General features: G+C 53.6%; 1 protein-coding gene across 2 annotated transcripts in view; it reads left to right on the forward strand.

Moving 5' to 3' along the window:
* The window catches only part of LOC102691752 (voltage-dependent T-type calcium channel subunit alpha-1I), a 74720-nt gene that overhangs the window by 11838 nt on the left and 46281 nt on the right, over positions 1 to 16601 (forward strand). For both annotated transcript variants that reach the window (XM_069196834.1, XM_069196835.1), the window contains exons 3-7: positions 1626 to 1723; positions 10576 to 10735; positions 11490 to 11826; positions 12822 to 12914; positions 16006 to 16327. In XM_069196834.1, coding sequence (XP_069052935.1) covers positions 1626 to 1723; positions 10576 to 10735; positions 11490 to 11826; positions 12822 to 12914; positions 16006 to 16327 — 1010 coding nt within the window. The remainder of the gene's footprint in view (positions 1 to 1625; positions 1724 to 10575; positions 10736 to 11489; positions 11827 to 12821; positions 12915 to 16005; positions 16328 to 16601) is intronic.

Consider the following 16601-nt stretch of genomic DNA (forward strand, 5'->3'; position numbering starts at 1 on the left):
GGGATTCGGGCGAGAGGCAGGGGAAAGCAGGAAACTCGGGGAGGTGGACGGGGGAAGGGAGGCGGAATGAAGTCTCGTGTGGGGTTATCCAGTGGCAGAGCAAGAAAATGGGCGATTTCCGCCTCCTGAAGGGAAGAGAGAGGTGGGAAGAGCGTTGATCGAGAGAGGGAGCTGGGGAACAGGAAGGGACAGGGGTGGAGGGACTGGCCTCACGGAGCTGCCCTCACATCGCTTGGAATGGGTGTCAACCGCAGATTTCGCCGTGAACGTGAGCTGCCAGTTTCGACAGGCGCGCGGGACTTCCGCCGCGCGCGGGATGATTTAATTAAAGCCGCGGAAGCCACAGGGGCTGCTGCAGCTCCAGAGGTAACCGCGCCGGGATCGTTACCTGGACTGGGCTGGGTACTCTGGGAAGAGCTCGTCACGCCTCTTCCAGACGGTCTGCACACAGCGGCACCCCTCGGGTCTCTTCGTTCTCCGCACCAGCAGGCTCGTGGAGAGGAGAGGAGAGGGTTTGAAGCCTACAGAAATATCAATTAAAAAATCCTGACAGCGCTTTTCTGGACACCACACTCACAGCGCTGGACAGGTCATGGGGATCCCCTCCACCCCCACCAGGGTGTACCCCCGCCTGGATGATGCTCCAGTCCGCTCCCCACACAGCAGCTCTCAGTGGGGAGGAGAGCAGAGGGATGAAGCCAGTTCAGAGAGGGGGGTTATTAGGAGGCCATGACTGGTAAAGGCCAGGGAGTAATTTGGCCAGGTTGCCTGGGGGTAACACCCCGACTCGTTTTGAGAAACACCCCAGGATATTTCATGACCACAGATTCAGGATCTTGGTTTTATGACTCATTAAAATAATGCCACGTTTTTTACAGTGTAGTGACCCCGTCACCATACTGGGGCATTAGGACCCACACAGACCGCAGGGTGAGCGCCCCCTGCTGGCCTGCTCGGCTGTGCTTGGATGAGCAGTCACTGTGACTGGACGCCCCCTGTCCTCCCGCTGACCGCTCCGCGGGCGCAGGGAGAGAGAGCGGCTGGACACTGGCGAGGACCGCGGAGGCTGCTGGGGTGTGCGCGCAAATAACCAAGTCATAATCAAGTCTAAGTCCAAAGCCCCCTCCGTCAGACCCCCCGAGACACTTGAGACTGTTTTGAGTGAACGCAGGGGCAGCTGGCTCGTGTCGAGACGCGGCAGCGAAGGGGCTCCTCGCAGCGCAGCGATCGTGCGCCTCTGAGCCCTCAAAACCCCCGAATCTCGAGACGCGGGGGTCCCCCAGACCCCCCCCGACACCCCTGCACCCTGGCTTGTGTGGTTGTTTTTACACTGTCCTGCTTCTGTTTCTTGAGGGAGGGAGGTTCGAAGCCTTTTTTGAGGTGCCCTCGGCTTAGCCGGCGATGCTGGGGCGCCAAGTGAGCATTTCGGGTTGGCCTCTGTGATCCTCAGAGAGGAGAGACGGGAGGGGCAGAAAAGGCAGGCCGACAGGCGGCTCAGTCAGGCGCCCGGAGCAGAGGCGCATCAGAAAGGACAGACTGTAGTGATGACCTTTGCCCTCTGACCTGCGCTCCCTCCTGAGCCCGTGTTGACAGCTCACCATGTTGTTCCTGTGGTCTCTCCCCAGGATGGTGGAGTACTCCCTGGACCTCCAGAATATCAACCTCTCGGCCATCAGAACAGTGCGGGTCCTGCGGCCGCTGAAAGCCATCAACCGGGTGCCCAGTGAGTAGCCTGTCCCCACTCCACTGTACTTCCTGTTCGGATCTCATGAAGGGTGTAGAGGATTCAGCCCTGTAGCTCAGGAGTTTAGCTCAGGAGTGTTCTCAGGAAACCACACAGCTCAGGTAAGTCAAGCTGGAGATTGCTTTATTGCAACGAGGAAAGGAGGAAAGACGAAGTTTACAGCCTAACCTCGTCCTCCACTCATTTTTCTGAGGGCGGCAACAGGTTTTTATTCCCGAAGGCGAGCAAAAGTTCCATCCGAAAACATGATGGGACAGTATCAGTCTGTTGCCTTACAAGGCGTCCACAAGGTCAGGAAGTCAGGCAGTTAGGTCAGCCCTGGGCAATCAACCAAGACCCCTAATTAGCTGAGACCCCTGTTCCCCTTTCATGCTGCTCAATCAAAGATGGGACACACCTGTTACACGCCTCCACTCCAGAGTCCCTGAAGAAACCCAGGACAGCTGGGGGCGCACAAAACAGTAAGACAGGTCTTCAACTCCTAGCAGGCACAGGGGCCTTCAGTTTGTACCATAGACCTAACCGGTTCGCTCGAAACATGGTCCTGTTTTCGCCTTGTCAGATCGTGCCGAGCAGAAGAAACGCAGGGCAGTGCCAGTTATTTTCACCGTGTATAAAAACGCCGTGCAGTCGGTTTGCAGCGGAGTGGAGCGCTGGCCGCGTAGGGCGGCGCCAGCCGGGGGAGGGCAGATCGGGGCGCCGTGGCAGGGGAGGGGTGGGGGTGCTGAGCTCCTCGCTGGCAGCGAGGCAGGCAGGCGGTCTCTCGGGGGTGCCACCGGCGCCCACATCTGTCTCTCTGTGTGTCAGTGGAAACAAGGGGTCTGTCTCCGAGTCTCTCTCTTCATCTCCATCGCCCTCTGTCCATCTCTCCATGTCAGGACCACGGAGGAGGTATAAACCCCAGGAACACAAGGGCACAGTGAGAACATACCAGAGAAGGAGAGTGTGAATATTGTCACCTTCTCACGTCCCCCCCTCTGCTCTGGACTCTCTGAATGCAGGTCATAGTGTTGCTTACGGGCTCTCTCTGGCTCTCCGGCTCTCTGCTGGGATGGCAGGCTGATACAGTGCTTACAGTGTGTCACACTAATCAAGTCCTGAGCACCAGGGTGAGCAGCCACCCTCGGGGGTCCTGCAGGGCAGTGTGTGTGTGCGCGCTACCGTGAGTCTGCCCAGCTGTGTGAGTGTATAAGTGTCACTGTCTCTCTCTGTGTTTCTCACTGCCTTTGCTGCTGTGTGGCTGCCTGTGTTCATCTGTGCTATACCCTGTCTTGTAAATGGTTCAGGCCTCATACAGGTCTAATTTTTTTTAGTTGATTCCTGGGGAGTCTAATCTTATCAGGGGTTAATGTTGTAGGAATGGAATTGTACAGTAAAGGGCCTTACAATAGACTAATCTTATGTCAAACCTCCCAGGGAGCTAATCTCATATAAATCTGATCTTATAAAGATCTGGGCCTGTATTCATAAGAGCACTTAAGCTAAGTAAGGTACTTATTTTGGCCAATTAAGTGGGGCACTTAAATAATTTCACATTCATACAATCTCTTAATCCTCCTGGGTTCTTATCTTAATGTTAAGACCCCTAAGGGGTCTCTTAAGCCTAGCTCATTAGTGCTCCTTTAACGATTAGGGTTAGACTCTGACTTTATAGAAGCACTAAAAGCTGCTACAGTTGTAGTGCCGAGCGGCTTATTTTTTTTAATATAGACCTTAATATAGGCCTTCTTATGGTCACCATTCATGGGAGGGCTTTGTTGTCAGTATAGAGCTATAGGGACCAGAAACACAGCCTGCACGCAATTCATTTCCCACACCTTGTTCCCACAACAGCTAGTTGCATGGAATTTGGCTCGGTGAGCTCATGCAGTGTAGGACTGCGGTGATCCGGGTTATTAAAGGACGCGGGGAAGCTCGGGCAGTGCCCACTGCTGGGATCTGAAGAGGGCCAGGAAGCAGACAGACATGGCAAGAGCCGAAGGACACCAGCTCCTGCGTCGAGCCTCAACCCCCGTCCCAGCCCCTGCGTTCAGCGAGTCAGGAGCAGAGACACGGGCCGCTCTGCGATCTCTGATCGCAGCCAGGCTGCGGACAGGTTTGGAGAGGGTGAGATCTGGGGCTGACCGGAGATAATGGTACCCAGGGAGAGAGCGGGAGACAGGCGCACGCTGCTGTTTTCCCGAACGCCGAATTGAGAGGTTTATCGTACAATATTGGGCGAGACAGCCTATAATAGGGAAGAGAGGGAGAGGGTGATTAGCAGAGACAGCACTTTCTCGGAGCCGAGGGAGACCCAGGGCAAGGAAAAATCAGACAGGGAGAGATAACGAGGGAGACGGTTTTGCAGCCACAGGGTGATGGTGAACGGTGAGCAAGGAACCTAACATCTATATGGGTGTCCAGTTTTGTGTTAAATCGACGCTTTTCTTAGCGGATAGAGATCGTCCCAGCCTGGGGGGCCTTGTCCAGTCTGCCGTGTACACCCAGTCCCAGTATCCTCGCCCCAGTCCATTCCCCACGTGCGGCTCAGAGCTGTGTGGCCAGTTCATGGCCAGATCAGCTTGTTACCGTCCCAACTCTTCCAGAGTTTCGCTTTCAGCCGGGAGAAGGGCTCTGACGCCGCGCCCTGTCTGCGGGCGCTGCACAAGTCTGCGTCAGCGGTCGCCCCCTCCGGACCGAGAGGCCCGCCGCCCGCCCTGCAGCCCTGCTTATTTGAAGAGCAGAGCCGTCGGTCCGATGAAGCGAGCGCTGATCTTTCGGAGGCGACGGGAGCTCGGGTTTCGGTTCCGTCTGATTTCTGAATCGCTTCACCTGCTTTGATTGACGGCGCTGCCGGCGGTTGTCCCAGGTCGGTAGAAACTGGCCCCTTTGGCAAGGGAACGTGCCTGAGGGGGGCTCCCCAAGAATGGGGATGGGGGACCCTGGAAAACACAGCCTGTACCCCCCCCCCCCGGCAGCGGCAGGAGCTCCTCGGTGTGCCGTGACGAGGGGATCGAGCGGAGAGCCGCATCAGTGCGCGCAGGCGGCTCGGGAACAGGCAGAGCTCATTCCAGGCTGACAGGTGAAGACAGGAAACACTGCGTTCAGGAAACTCTCCATCCTGCTCCTCCTCTCTCCCCCTCTCTCTCCTGCTCCCCCCCTCTCTCTCTCCTGCTCCCCCCCTCTCTCTCTCTTGCTCCCAAGTCTCCTCAAGTAAGCGTGTCAGCCACATCAAAGTACTGTACATCAACAAAAATAAAATCAGTCTGCAGATGACTAGTATTGGGCTTTAATAGGCTAGTATTCTGCTTAATAAGGGAGTATTTTCTGCATCGACAGCAGCTTCCCAGCCACCTGAAAGAGATTCAGTTTTGCGGCTCATCTGTGGATGAGAACAGGAGGCTCAGCTAACTTGCTGAGAGTCTTAAGTGTTTGGACGAGGGCCTTTCCAGTAGCAAGTCTTTATCTCAGCCACTGGTCAGTCCACATTAAAATAACAGAAACACAATAGACAAGGTACCCAGAAAGGGATGGGCGCCTCAGCTGACATCTTGAAACGCAAAGCCTGACGTGATCCTTCAGCTCGGAAAGTGTGAGCCAGTCTTCCGGCTCATCCAATTAAACCTCCCGGAGAAAGGCTCTGCTGGCTGGCCTTGTTTCCGCTGTGTGATGGATCGGCGGCGGCCCCGGCGCAGGAACTCGGCTCAACCCCGTCTTCGGGGAAGGAGGGAGAGAGCGATTGCCGCGCAGCTGGAGGAGAGGGGGAGAGAGCCAGGGACAGCACCTAATGTCAGGGGTCTGGATTAATTGAGCCGTCAAGCTGGCAGACAGGGAGGGAGGGAAGAGCCTCTGCAAATTACAGAGTGCACCTGTCTGTCAGGTCACAACAAAGCGGATCAGTTCTGAAGAGGCAATAAATCTCTTTGGTTGGATGGCTAGATATGAACACAGGAGTTAGCCTTGACCGTTCCTAAAGAAATCTCTATTCTTCACATATACTGATGGAAAAGAGAAGCGCAACATTTTCTGGAATGAGAATACTATAGTTGTAGCTTATGTACCTTCACAAAAAGTTGTCAATTTGTTTTGAGCCCTCTGACCAGAAATACAGCTTGTGCAGTGAGGCACTGCGACTTGCCAGTCACACGAAAGCTCGTTAGGAGCACTTTTACCCAACGAGGTCCAGGTGGAGTAATGCCTGATCAGGTCACCTTTAAAAAGGCCTTAATTCAAAGTTTAGGTCACTGCAAGAAAATGGCCATATTCAGTCAGTTTTCTGTGCATTCCATAATGCCACGAATGTCACCAGAATCAAGAGAGAGGGCCATCGGCATGCTGCAGACACGTCATGTGCCAGCGTTGCCAGACACTATGGAGTGAGCCGCTCCACTGTGTCCTGACTGCAGAGAAGGTTTCAGCAGACCGGCAGGACAGATGACCATCCAAGATCCGGCCGCCCTCGAGTCCCTCTATCCCCTCTCCTCCGATTCTGTCCCTCTCCTCCAGTTCTCTGCAGGGTTAATGCACCCCTGTGTGGGCTCTCTCTGGCCACCCCTGGTCAGAGGCAGGAGTAGGCTGGACTCAGAGGCGGGGGAGTCTGGAGAACTGCACACAAACCGCGACAGCATCAACGTTCTTGAAATAAATCCACTGCAGCGTCTTGACTACCATGCACTAGAACGAATGAGCGTTCGACAGATTTAGACCGGCTCCGATGACTCCTAATTATGGTTTTACAGACAATAATTATTGCACATGATCATTTAGTGAGAAACATTGTTTCATAAAAAGGGTGCCAATACGTACTGTGTGTCTGCAACGGCGTTCAGTGGTAAAATCAGCGTTGGGTTTAGCGCTGTGCCTATTAAGCAGTACGCTGAAGCTCTTGCACAGGCAGCTTCGTTTCCTAAAAAGCCCAGATCTCTCTGTGGCTGGCTTGAGGTTATGGGACGTCCCGGAAGAAAGGAGACACTCTTTCGAGGTGACCCAGTTCAGCTGAGGAGGGGGAGTACTATGTTTATTGAAATACACTGTTTACTTATTGTAGTGTGATCCCTTCAAGCACAGAAGTGGTTACAGTGCTGGAATAAAAAAGGTCTCATCAGTCCCAGTATAAATGTGCAACATAAGGGATCCCAGTGGTCGAGCCCCTGTGTGATGGCAACGCTCCCAGTGTGGAGACAAGCCCGTTCTAATCTAGCTCTGAGCACGCGACACCCCTGTTGCACAGCATTTCCCAGCATGCCGTCTGTTTTTACCCTTTATTCTGCAATTGCCATTGGCAGTCCTGTGTGAACCCGTCAGAGGATATGACATCAGGTGCACTTCCTGCGAAGGGACCACTTGTCAGGCCACCCCACGTCTGACGCGTGGTGTGAGCTCTACAGCGCCCTCTGCAGGGCGAGGCAGCAGAGGGCGGGCTCTCTCGCTGGAGAGGCTGCAAGCGCATGGGTGCTTGGCAGACCACAGGGGGGCGCTGTGGCATGGCAAGGCAGGGAGGCCTTGTCTGACTTTGTCTGCCCTCCCCACAGCTCTTAATCGCACTTCACGATGACCAGTCAAAGCGAGCTAAGAGCAGAAAAGCATTGGAGTGTGCAGGGCACATTACTTTCGCCTCGTGTTGCGGTAGAATAAAACCAAGAAACAGTGTTTCATTCTGTAGGTGGTAAAGCACAACTAATCCCTTGTTGGTGCATCAATAATTAATTAGAGTTGGGTTTACAGTTATGGATGGTTATTGATCTCTCGACATCCCTTTTGAAGCAACGTGGTCTGTCAGTTGAAAGCACGGGGACATCAGAGAGTTGTTCACTTCGTGTTTCAGTCGGGCTGCTAATTGTTCAGGTGGCAGTGATGGCTGTTCTTTACCTGAACCTGCTCCTCCACGTGACCAATCCGCGCTCCTCCGTGTTCCTCATCTTTTAGTGCTATTTTTACCGCTTTTGATCAAGAAATCCGCTGACAAAATGAGCCTGTTATTTCAAAGGCGGCGCTTCCAAATAGCGAGCAGAAGGGCGCGTGCTTTCGCTGACTGGCGGAGAGCCTCCCTCTTCCTCGCCGGCGCTGGGAAACTTTCTTCCTCATTAGGACCGCTTTCAGAAAGCGCTCGCGGGCGCTCAGAAGGAGCTGAAGCAGGCGAGACCGGGAAGGTGCTGATCGAACGGTCTGGAGTGGGGGTCGAGGCTGGGATAGAGCCGGAGGGCCGGGGGGGGGGGGAGAGATGGAGCGGGAGAGGGGAAAGGAAGGGAGGAGGAGGAGGAGGGGTAACTCCAGCAAGCCAACCGAGACTGACAGGTGTCGACTGCCGAGACTGGAGGACGGGGAGCCAGGCAGCCAGAGCGTGTCAGGACTGGCCATCCGAGACGGATACGTGCCCGGAGGAGCTAGCAGCTCCGGGGAGACCGGAATATCAATCCAGAAACCACGGAAAGGGCCTGAATTCCCTTCAAGAGGAAACCGGCAGGCAGCTGTTCCGGTCTCGCTCTCCCAGCCTTGCGGCTAGCTTACCCTCCTCCTTGCTCCCTGCTCGGCGAACACCCCTGCGGGGGGGAGTGGTATCGCCCCCTTTCTTTAAGAAGTGTGACCCCCTGACTGGCGCAACGGGTCACCACCACCCGAGCCGGGGGGGGGTCACTGGGATGAGTCAGGCCCTCTCTTTCCTCTCCACCTGCCTCATTCCTCCAGGAAACCGTGTCTTCGAAAGCTCAAGGAAAGGAGATGGATTGCAAGGGTCCCCTGCAGAGGTCAGAAATCACAGGGGGTTCCTCTGAGTCAGGGGGCACGTGCTGATCAGGAGAGACCCCGAGGAGACAGCGGGGTAGGCGGCTGTTAACCACCTGAAGCCCCCCGCCTCAGTATCCTCGAGCACCGCCAGTCTCCTTGGTCTTGTTCTCCAAGATCGGCTGTGCCGAAGCCAGGCCAGTTTGTGGGTGAAGCAAAACAGCGTCTGAAACTCACAGGGCGCCCAGGGCTTTCTCCGCTGGTTCGGGATCCTGTTGAAGAACCGCTGACGGGGAGGTAGGCAGCTGGAAAATGAAGACTGGAGACAGAGAGCCCCAGCAGTGCCCCCTCTGTGATCTAGAAACAGACCCGAGAGGTCCACACCCCCTCCACGCGCTCGTGGGAACTGCTGTGAGGCTGAAGAGAAAGCCCATCGCCAGCAAGACTGCAAGGCGTTGATGGGGCACCACCATATACAATGTCACTCTGATCTGAAGTGGTCAGGGATTTTTCCCAGTTAAAAGGGAATGAGGGGTGGGCCGGAGGACGTCACGATTTCAGATTTGTATGCTTTTTGCCTCAAGTGCAAGAACCAGGTTGTTATCTGGAGGTCATTTTTGGAGATTGTCCCCTCCGACGATTCCCAGCCTGCTCTGGCAGGACCACCTTAAGCTTGCTTACCCTTGCTGGCCCTGTTGTCACCCCCACACGGGTTCGGGGTGCCTGCATTTCATTGCAGGGGACCCCTTCCTCTGCCGGAATGGGACTGACAGTCCCGTTTTGGGGAGCGATACGCGATAGTCCTGTTTTGGGGAGCGATATCAGACGAGGCTGGTGCAGTACAGCCGAGATGAGGTGTCATGAAAGGTACTGTACGGAATTCGGATGTGTCTCTTTTGACAGCTGGTTGGAAAAAAATACCACAGCACAGCTTTACAGCTGAGCGAGTCCCGCAGAATTGCTCTGAGCGTAGCCGTTCTCCGCGGTCTGAAATGACCCCGAATCGCCGGGATCGGTGAGTCCGCTCGACCTTTCCGAGGATTGGCATTGGCGGATCTGGCGCACCGCACAGTTAGGCCTTGGGACACCTCTACACGGCTCAGTTTTTCAACGGGGTGACGGCAGCTACCGTATGCTGAGGCTGTGCCGTAGGAGCAAGGCGGGGGTGAGGAGTGTTCTAATGAATTTTGCACCCTCTGCAAAACGTGTTCATGTGCGCTCCGCGTTACTCTGTATGTAAATATTTATTTCCAGATGAATAGATGTACAAATCTCCTCTGCTCCTGGCAAGCGTGAAATCTACCCAGAGAGCATGTTATTTGCTTGACAGCTCTGCGGAGCATTAAGGCTGCGCTGCTCAGGGCCTCTTCGGTTACGGATTATTTTTCTTGAGTTTATTGAGTTGCCTTTAAAGCCACAGACCACGGCCGCTCAAGCCCCCTCCTGTCCGCTGTCTGCCCTAGTCCTGCCGCTGTGTCGGGAAAGCTGGAGAGCACGGCGAAGGCTGAACCAATCTGAGCGCCGCACCGAGACTGGGCTTCCAGACCAGGCGGTCTGCTGCAAGCTGAGCTGCCCCCTGCCCTGGCTGGGCTCTCTTTGTTTCTGTGCGGCCTGGCTGTTGGAAAAGCCCACTGAAGCTCCAGGAAAATTCGATTAAGAATAATTGAAGCTTTCTCTCACAGGGAGTATGAATACAGGAAATTGGCAATTTGGCAATATTTCATTTTTTTCTGCAGATAAAACCAAAATGAAATCACGTCCAATTAAGCAGCAGAATGGAGTACTGGGTGATGATGGCTTTGTCATCATTAGACATCTGTGATTTAATTAAGAAGCGGCTGTAGTACAACAATTCCAGCTATTATAGCAAGGAAGTCTTCAGGAGAGCGTAGAAGAAATATCCATAAGGGGCCCTTTCTTGCACACACGGTATTTGCCCTGTCTCTGTGGGGACTGTCTCAGTCCTGTGTCCTGCAGTGTTAAGGTACTGGAGTGTCCAGTGTGTTAACCTCTCTCTTTAAAGCCCAGAGCAGCTGTGTACTACAGTGTGCCCAGCCTGTGTCTCCCAGCCCCGCGTTGTTAGCGTGCTGCAGTCTGGAGGCAGGGAGTAATGGCCCCTCTCTGCGTCTCAGGTATGCGTATCCTGGTGAACCTGCTCCTGGACACCCTGCCCATGCTGGGGAACGTGCTGCTGCTCTGCTTCTTCGTCTTCTTCATCTTCGGCATCATCGGCGTGCAGCTGTGGGCCGGCCTGCTGCGCAACCGCTGCTTCCTGGAGGAGAACTTCACCGAGTGAGTTTCCCTGCCTGTCTGCCTGTCCCGCTGTCTCTGTGATTGACTCATCTCAAGGACGACTGTCTCTGCCTGTCCCGCTGTCTCTGTGATTGACTCATCTCAAGGATGACTGTCTCTGCCTGTCCCGCTGTCTCTGTGATTGACTCATCTCAAGGATGGCTGTCTCTGCCTGTCCCGCTGTCTCTGTGATTGACTCATCTCAAGGATGGCTGTCTCTGCCTGTCCCGCTGTCTCTGTGATTGACTCATCTCAAGGACGACTGTCTCTGCCTGTCCCGCTGTCTCTGTGATCGACTCATCTCAAGGATGACTGTCTCTGCCTGTCCTGCTGTCTCTGTGATTGACTCATCTCAAGCACGATTGTCTCTGCCTGTCCTGCTGTCTCTGTGATTGACTCATCTCAAGCACGATTGTCTCTGCCTGTCCTGCTGTCTCTGGGATTGCCTGATCTGGTGAAGGACTTGGGGGAACTTGTCTCTGATTGAGGTTCATTAAGCGAGTCCTTTAGACCGCTGGGTATCTTCCTCCTCTCCCTCCTCTCCCTCCTCTTCCTCCCTCCTTCCTGTTCCACCTCTTCCTCCTCTCCCTTCCCTTCCTCCTCTTCCCCTCTCGTGGTCACGGCACTGTCCTCTCCTCCCAGATCGCTGGGTATCTTCCTCCTCTTCCCCCTCTCCCTCCCTCCTTCCTGTCCCCCCCCCCCTCTCCCCCTCCTCTCCCTCCCTCGCGCTCACAGCGGTCTCCTCTCCTCCCAGATCGACAGGTATCTCCCTGTCCTCTTCGTACTACCGGCCGGAGGAAGACGACGAGAAGCCCTTCATCTGCTCCCTGGCGGCTGACAACGGGATCATGTCGTGCCGGGACGTGCCGGCGCGGCGGGAGGAGGGCCGGGAGTGCTGCCTGGACAAGGAGGACTACCTGCACCGCCTGGCGCTGGGGCTGCCCCCCGAGCCGCTGGCCAACGGCAGCGGTGGGGGGCTGTGCGTCAACTGGAACCAGTACTACACCCGCTGCGACACCGGCTTCACCAACCCCCACAAGGGGGCGATCAACTTCGACAACATCGGCTACGCCTGGATCGTCATCTTCCAGGTGACACGGCAGAGCCGGTGCCTGCGACCGAGCGCTCGTGTCCGCGTGTGGGGTTGTGCAGCAGCGTCACAGTGACAGTATGACTGTGTTAAGGTGTGCGATTGTGTAGCAGCGTCACTGTGACAGTGTGACTGTGTTAAGGTGTGTGATTGTGTAGCAGCGTCACTGTGACAGTGTGACTGTGTTAGGGTGTGTGATTGTGTAGCAGCGTCACTGTGACAGTGTGACTGTGTTAGGGTGTGTGATTGTGTAGCAGTGTCACTGTGACTGTGTTAAATTGTGTGATTGTGTAGCCGCGTCACTGTGACAGTGTAACAGTGTTAAGGTGTGTGATTGTGTAGCAGCGTCACTGTGACAGTGTAACAGTGTTAAGGTGTGTGATTGTGTAGCAGCGTCACTGTGACAGTGTTAAGGTGTGTGATTGTGTAGTAGCGTCACTGTGACAGTGAAACATGGTTAAGGTGTCTGTGATTGTGTAGCAGCATCACTGTGACAGTGTGCCTGTGTTAAGGTGTCTGTGATTGTGTAGCAGCATCACTGTGACAGTGTGCCTGTGTTAAGGTGTGTGATTGTGTAGCAGCATCACTGTGACAGTGTGCCTGTGTTAAGGTGTCTGTGATTGTGTAGCAGTGTCACTGTGACTGTGTTAAGGTGTGTGATTGTGTAGCAGCGTCACTGTGACAGTGTTAAGGTGTTTGATAGTGTAGCAGTGTCACTGTGACAGTGTAACAGTGTTAAGGTGTGTGATTGTGTAGCAGCGTCACTGTGACAGTGTAACAGTGTTAAGGTGTGTGATTGTGTAGCAGCGTCACTGTGACAGTGTTAAAGTGTGTGATTGTGTAGCAGTGTTACTGTGACAGTGAAACATGGTTAAGGTGTCTGTGATTGTGTAGCAGCGTCACTGTGACAGTGTGCCTGTGTTAAGGTGTCTGTGATTGTGTAGCAGCGTCACTGTGACAGTGTGCCTGTGTTAAGGTGTCTGTGATTGTGTGCAGGTCATCACTCTGGAAGGCTGGGTGGAGATCATGTACTATGTGATGGACGCACACTCCTTCTACAACTTCATCTACTTCATCCTGCTCATTATAGTAAGTACAGCCCTGCAGATCCTACAGCTTGCTCGTGTCCTGGGCACGTCTTCACCAGCAATCATTCCATTTAATTACCGCTGGCGCCTTTTCTGCCGTCAATAACGTACTGTTGGCGATACAGCTGGAGGTGTGCTGGCAGTTCAAGATTATTCGGTCCCCTGAGACTGGCAGAGATTTCCAGCTGGCATTCGGCGACCCAGCTGAAGCATGGTATCTCTGCGGAAGGTTCCTCGTCTCCAGCGGTCACTGGACACTCCTGGAAACATACTTTTCTAGCACTTACTGCCCGCCTGCCATTACCACTCTCATTTTTGTTTTTAGCTCTGCTCCTTTCTTTCCAAAACGGTTATGCTCTCTCTCAGAGGAGAGTGCCTAGGCTTTGCAGGAGCTTTCAGATCGTTGGTCGTTTTTATGGTTTATAATCGTCCCTGCCAAATAAGAGTGCCTAATCCCTGGTAGATCCTTGTGTCTGAGCATTACAGTTTAATTAAGCCTATGTGAAACTGGTTTGCCTCCTGCCAGGGTAGCAGCACGTCCAGGCGCTCACTGACAGGGGATTAGAGACAGATCTGGGGATGTTCGCACTGTACAGCACTTGTCAAAATAATTGCCTAATAAAGCAGGCCTGAAGAGACACCTTCAGACACAATGAGGCCATTTTGCCTGCGCCTGAAGGATGGAGAGAGATGTGTCCCTGACCTTTCGGGCTGGCCCGGCCTAGCGGGTGGCGGTTTCTGAACCGTGTGGCCCTGCCAGACGCGCACAGCGAGGGGCGAGAGGTGAGAGGGAGAACCTGTGCCCAGGTTCAAGGAGACGACAGGTATTAAGGAACATCAAGAGCTCTGCCTTGTGCCAGAACTGCAAATAAAAGGAGTAGGTCAGATCGTCCTCCTGACCTACAGAAGTCTTTGTCTTTACGCAAAGGGTTGTGGGAGTGTGGCACGAGCTACCCAGCCACGTTCTTGATGCTGATGTCCTGTTTTGTTTTCCAAGAAACAGCTGGATGAGCAACTCGTAATGACCAACAGGGCTTGATGGGCTGAGCGGCCCTCTTTCCTTTGTCACCTTTCTTATGTTCTTAAGTTTTCAAATCAATTGTCGGGGCAGACCTCACTGAGTCAAACCGGTGCTGCTCAACGTCAAAAATGGAAAGCTTATTTGATCTGAGCTGGAACGGGAGGTGCTTCCAGCTGCCTGTTGGCCGAATCCTGTTGAAAAGGCTGAATCTCTGGTTTCCTTCGGGAACAGAATTGTCCTCAAAATCCAGATTTTGTGCACATTTGGTGTGGCCGTGCTGTTCTGTGAAATGAATCGTGGAGAGGCCAGCTACACACAGCTTCACCCGACAGCACAGATCTGGAAGTTGTGCACTAGAATTGGAGTGCACAGAAGGAATTGGGGCACTAGAAGGAATCCTATCCACACAGACGGAAGAGAACATGCAAACTCCACCCAAAAGGCACCATAGCCCCCAGTCAAGCACAGGGACTCCATCCTGCCTCCCTTATGTCAGCCTGCGTTGATGAGCCAAGAAATCTGGGTGTATTCCAGCCATGATCAGCCCAGCACCCCTGTGTTTATTTACCCCCCTGTGCTACTGTAGAACTAGTTGATTGCGTTCTTTAAAGATATGCTCTCTCCAGCTGAGAACGGGCTTCTGCAAGAAGGTCGTAATTAACATAGAGCCGGCAAACTTAATCAAGCAGGTCTTTCTCAGAACCTGCCAAGAACTGATCAAACTTTGAGGTGTAATGCAAGGATCAAGACCAGCAGTCCGATTCTCTGTGCATTGATGTTTGATCTACCTCAGGTTTTCAGGGCAGCTGGCTCTTGGCCGAATCATTATTGAATCATCATTATTATTGAATCATTATCGGCCAATTGGAGATTCAGGCAAAATAAGGTCACAAGTGTGCCTGACTTGTACAGCTCCAGGGTTTCTGGAGTGGATCAAACTGCTGTGCAAATGGACTCTGACCTGTTTCCCTGCACCTTAGCAGGCAAAATGACCAGAGCTGCTCATGGCGATGGAGGTGATGGAACGGTGTTTTTCTGCCAGTTTTCTGGGTGCCTCTCAGGAAACACATCACCCCCAGGACATAAGAATAGTCGAGGTGACTGTGTAATACTTTCCCCCTGGCGGCTAATTTCCTCATTAAACTCAAAGACATCTTGCGATGTGTCATCACCCACAGTGGGAGCTGTACAATAGCGCGTTAGTCACAGTGTGAGCACGGCGAACTCGGAAATCCCAAACAAACTTTTATCTGCATGGGGCCTAGTGTTTCAAGGGCACCAAGATAGAAATGCAGCTGCAGAGAGCTCTCGCCCCACTGGGGATCCTAAGACAGTTTGTAACAGTGACCCCTGCTGGCCGGGTGTATGTGCACCTGTGTGTGAAGACGCCAGATACAAACGTGCAGCACAGTCCGATTTACTCTACAGGCATTTAAAATTAGCTGTCAGGATAGGAAACCAATTCCAAATCGCCACGCCCTGGCGGGTACCAAGTCGCTGTGTTTGAGGCCGTTCACAGGTCCTGCATCGGTCCTGATCCCACGACAGCTATCGACTGAATCTGCCGGCTGTAGATGCAACATATAAGCCTAGGCAGCACTGTGAAAACTATGCTTAATATTGATATGATTGCATATGAATAATGCATATATAAATAATAATTAATACTAAAATACAAATTATATATTTAAGGACTATTAACACTTATTATCATATACATGAATAATTATTGTTATTATTAATAATTCATATATTCATTATATTATATGTTAATGGATTCAACATAATCTTGATATGCAATAAACTGTTACCGTACTTAACATTTGGTAAAAAGATGGGATAAGTATAACAAAAACAAACAAAAACAACAACGAGACTGCTGTCGTATTACGAGTCAGTATTTTGTGTTGCATTATTTATCATTCTGTGCTGTGCCAGAGAAAGACTATGTGAAGCATGCATGTATGAAGTAAGACTGGCTTCACATGTGACCCGGGTCAGACTGGGGGTGCCACCTGCCCCCCCCCCCCAGGTCCCATAACTCAGCGCCTCCCCCCTCGCCCTCCCCCAGGTGGGCTCGTTCTTCATGATCAACCTGTGCCTGGTGGTCATCGCCACGCAGTTCTCGGAGACCAAGCAGCGCGAGCACCAGCTGATGCAGGAGCAGCGGGCCCAGTGCCACTCCTCCAGCACGCTGGCCAGCCTGGCCGAGCCCGGCGACTGCTACGAGGAGATCTTCCAGTACGTCTGCCACGTGCTGCGCAAGGCCCGGCGCCGCACCGCCGGCCTCTACAACGCCCTCCGCGGGCGCCCCCCGCCCCCGCCCCGCCGGAGGAGGGAGAAGCGGGGCGCCAAGGTCAACGGCGGCAGCGGGGAGGGACACGCCCAGCCCTGTGAGTGAGGGGGGCCAGGGGTGAGGGGTGGGGGGCTCTGTTAGCACAGGCGATCTGTCAGACTGGACAGTTGCACTGCTAGTGCTGGTGGTCTGTTATACTGATCTGTTGCACTGTTAGTGTTGGTGATCTGTCAGACTGATCTGTTGCACTGTTAGTGTTGGTGATCTGTCAGACTGATCTGTCGCACCGTTAGTCTTGGTGAGCTGTCAGACTGATCTGTTGCACTGTTAGTGTTGGTGATTTGTCAGACTGATCTGTTGCACTGTTAGTG

Source organism: Lepisosteus oculatus, chromosome 12, assembly GCF_040954835.1.
Source record: "Lepisosteus oculatus isolate fLepOcu1 chromosome 12, fLepOcu1.hap2, whole genome shotgun sequence".
Classification (NCBI taxonomy): Eukaryota; Metazoa; Chordata; class Actinopteri; order Semionotiformes; family Lepisosteidae; genus Lepisosteus; species Lepisosteus oculatus.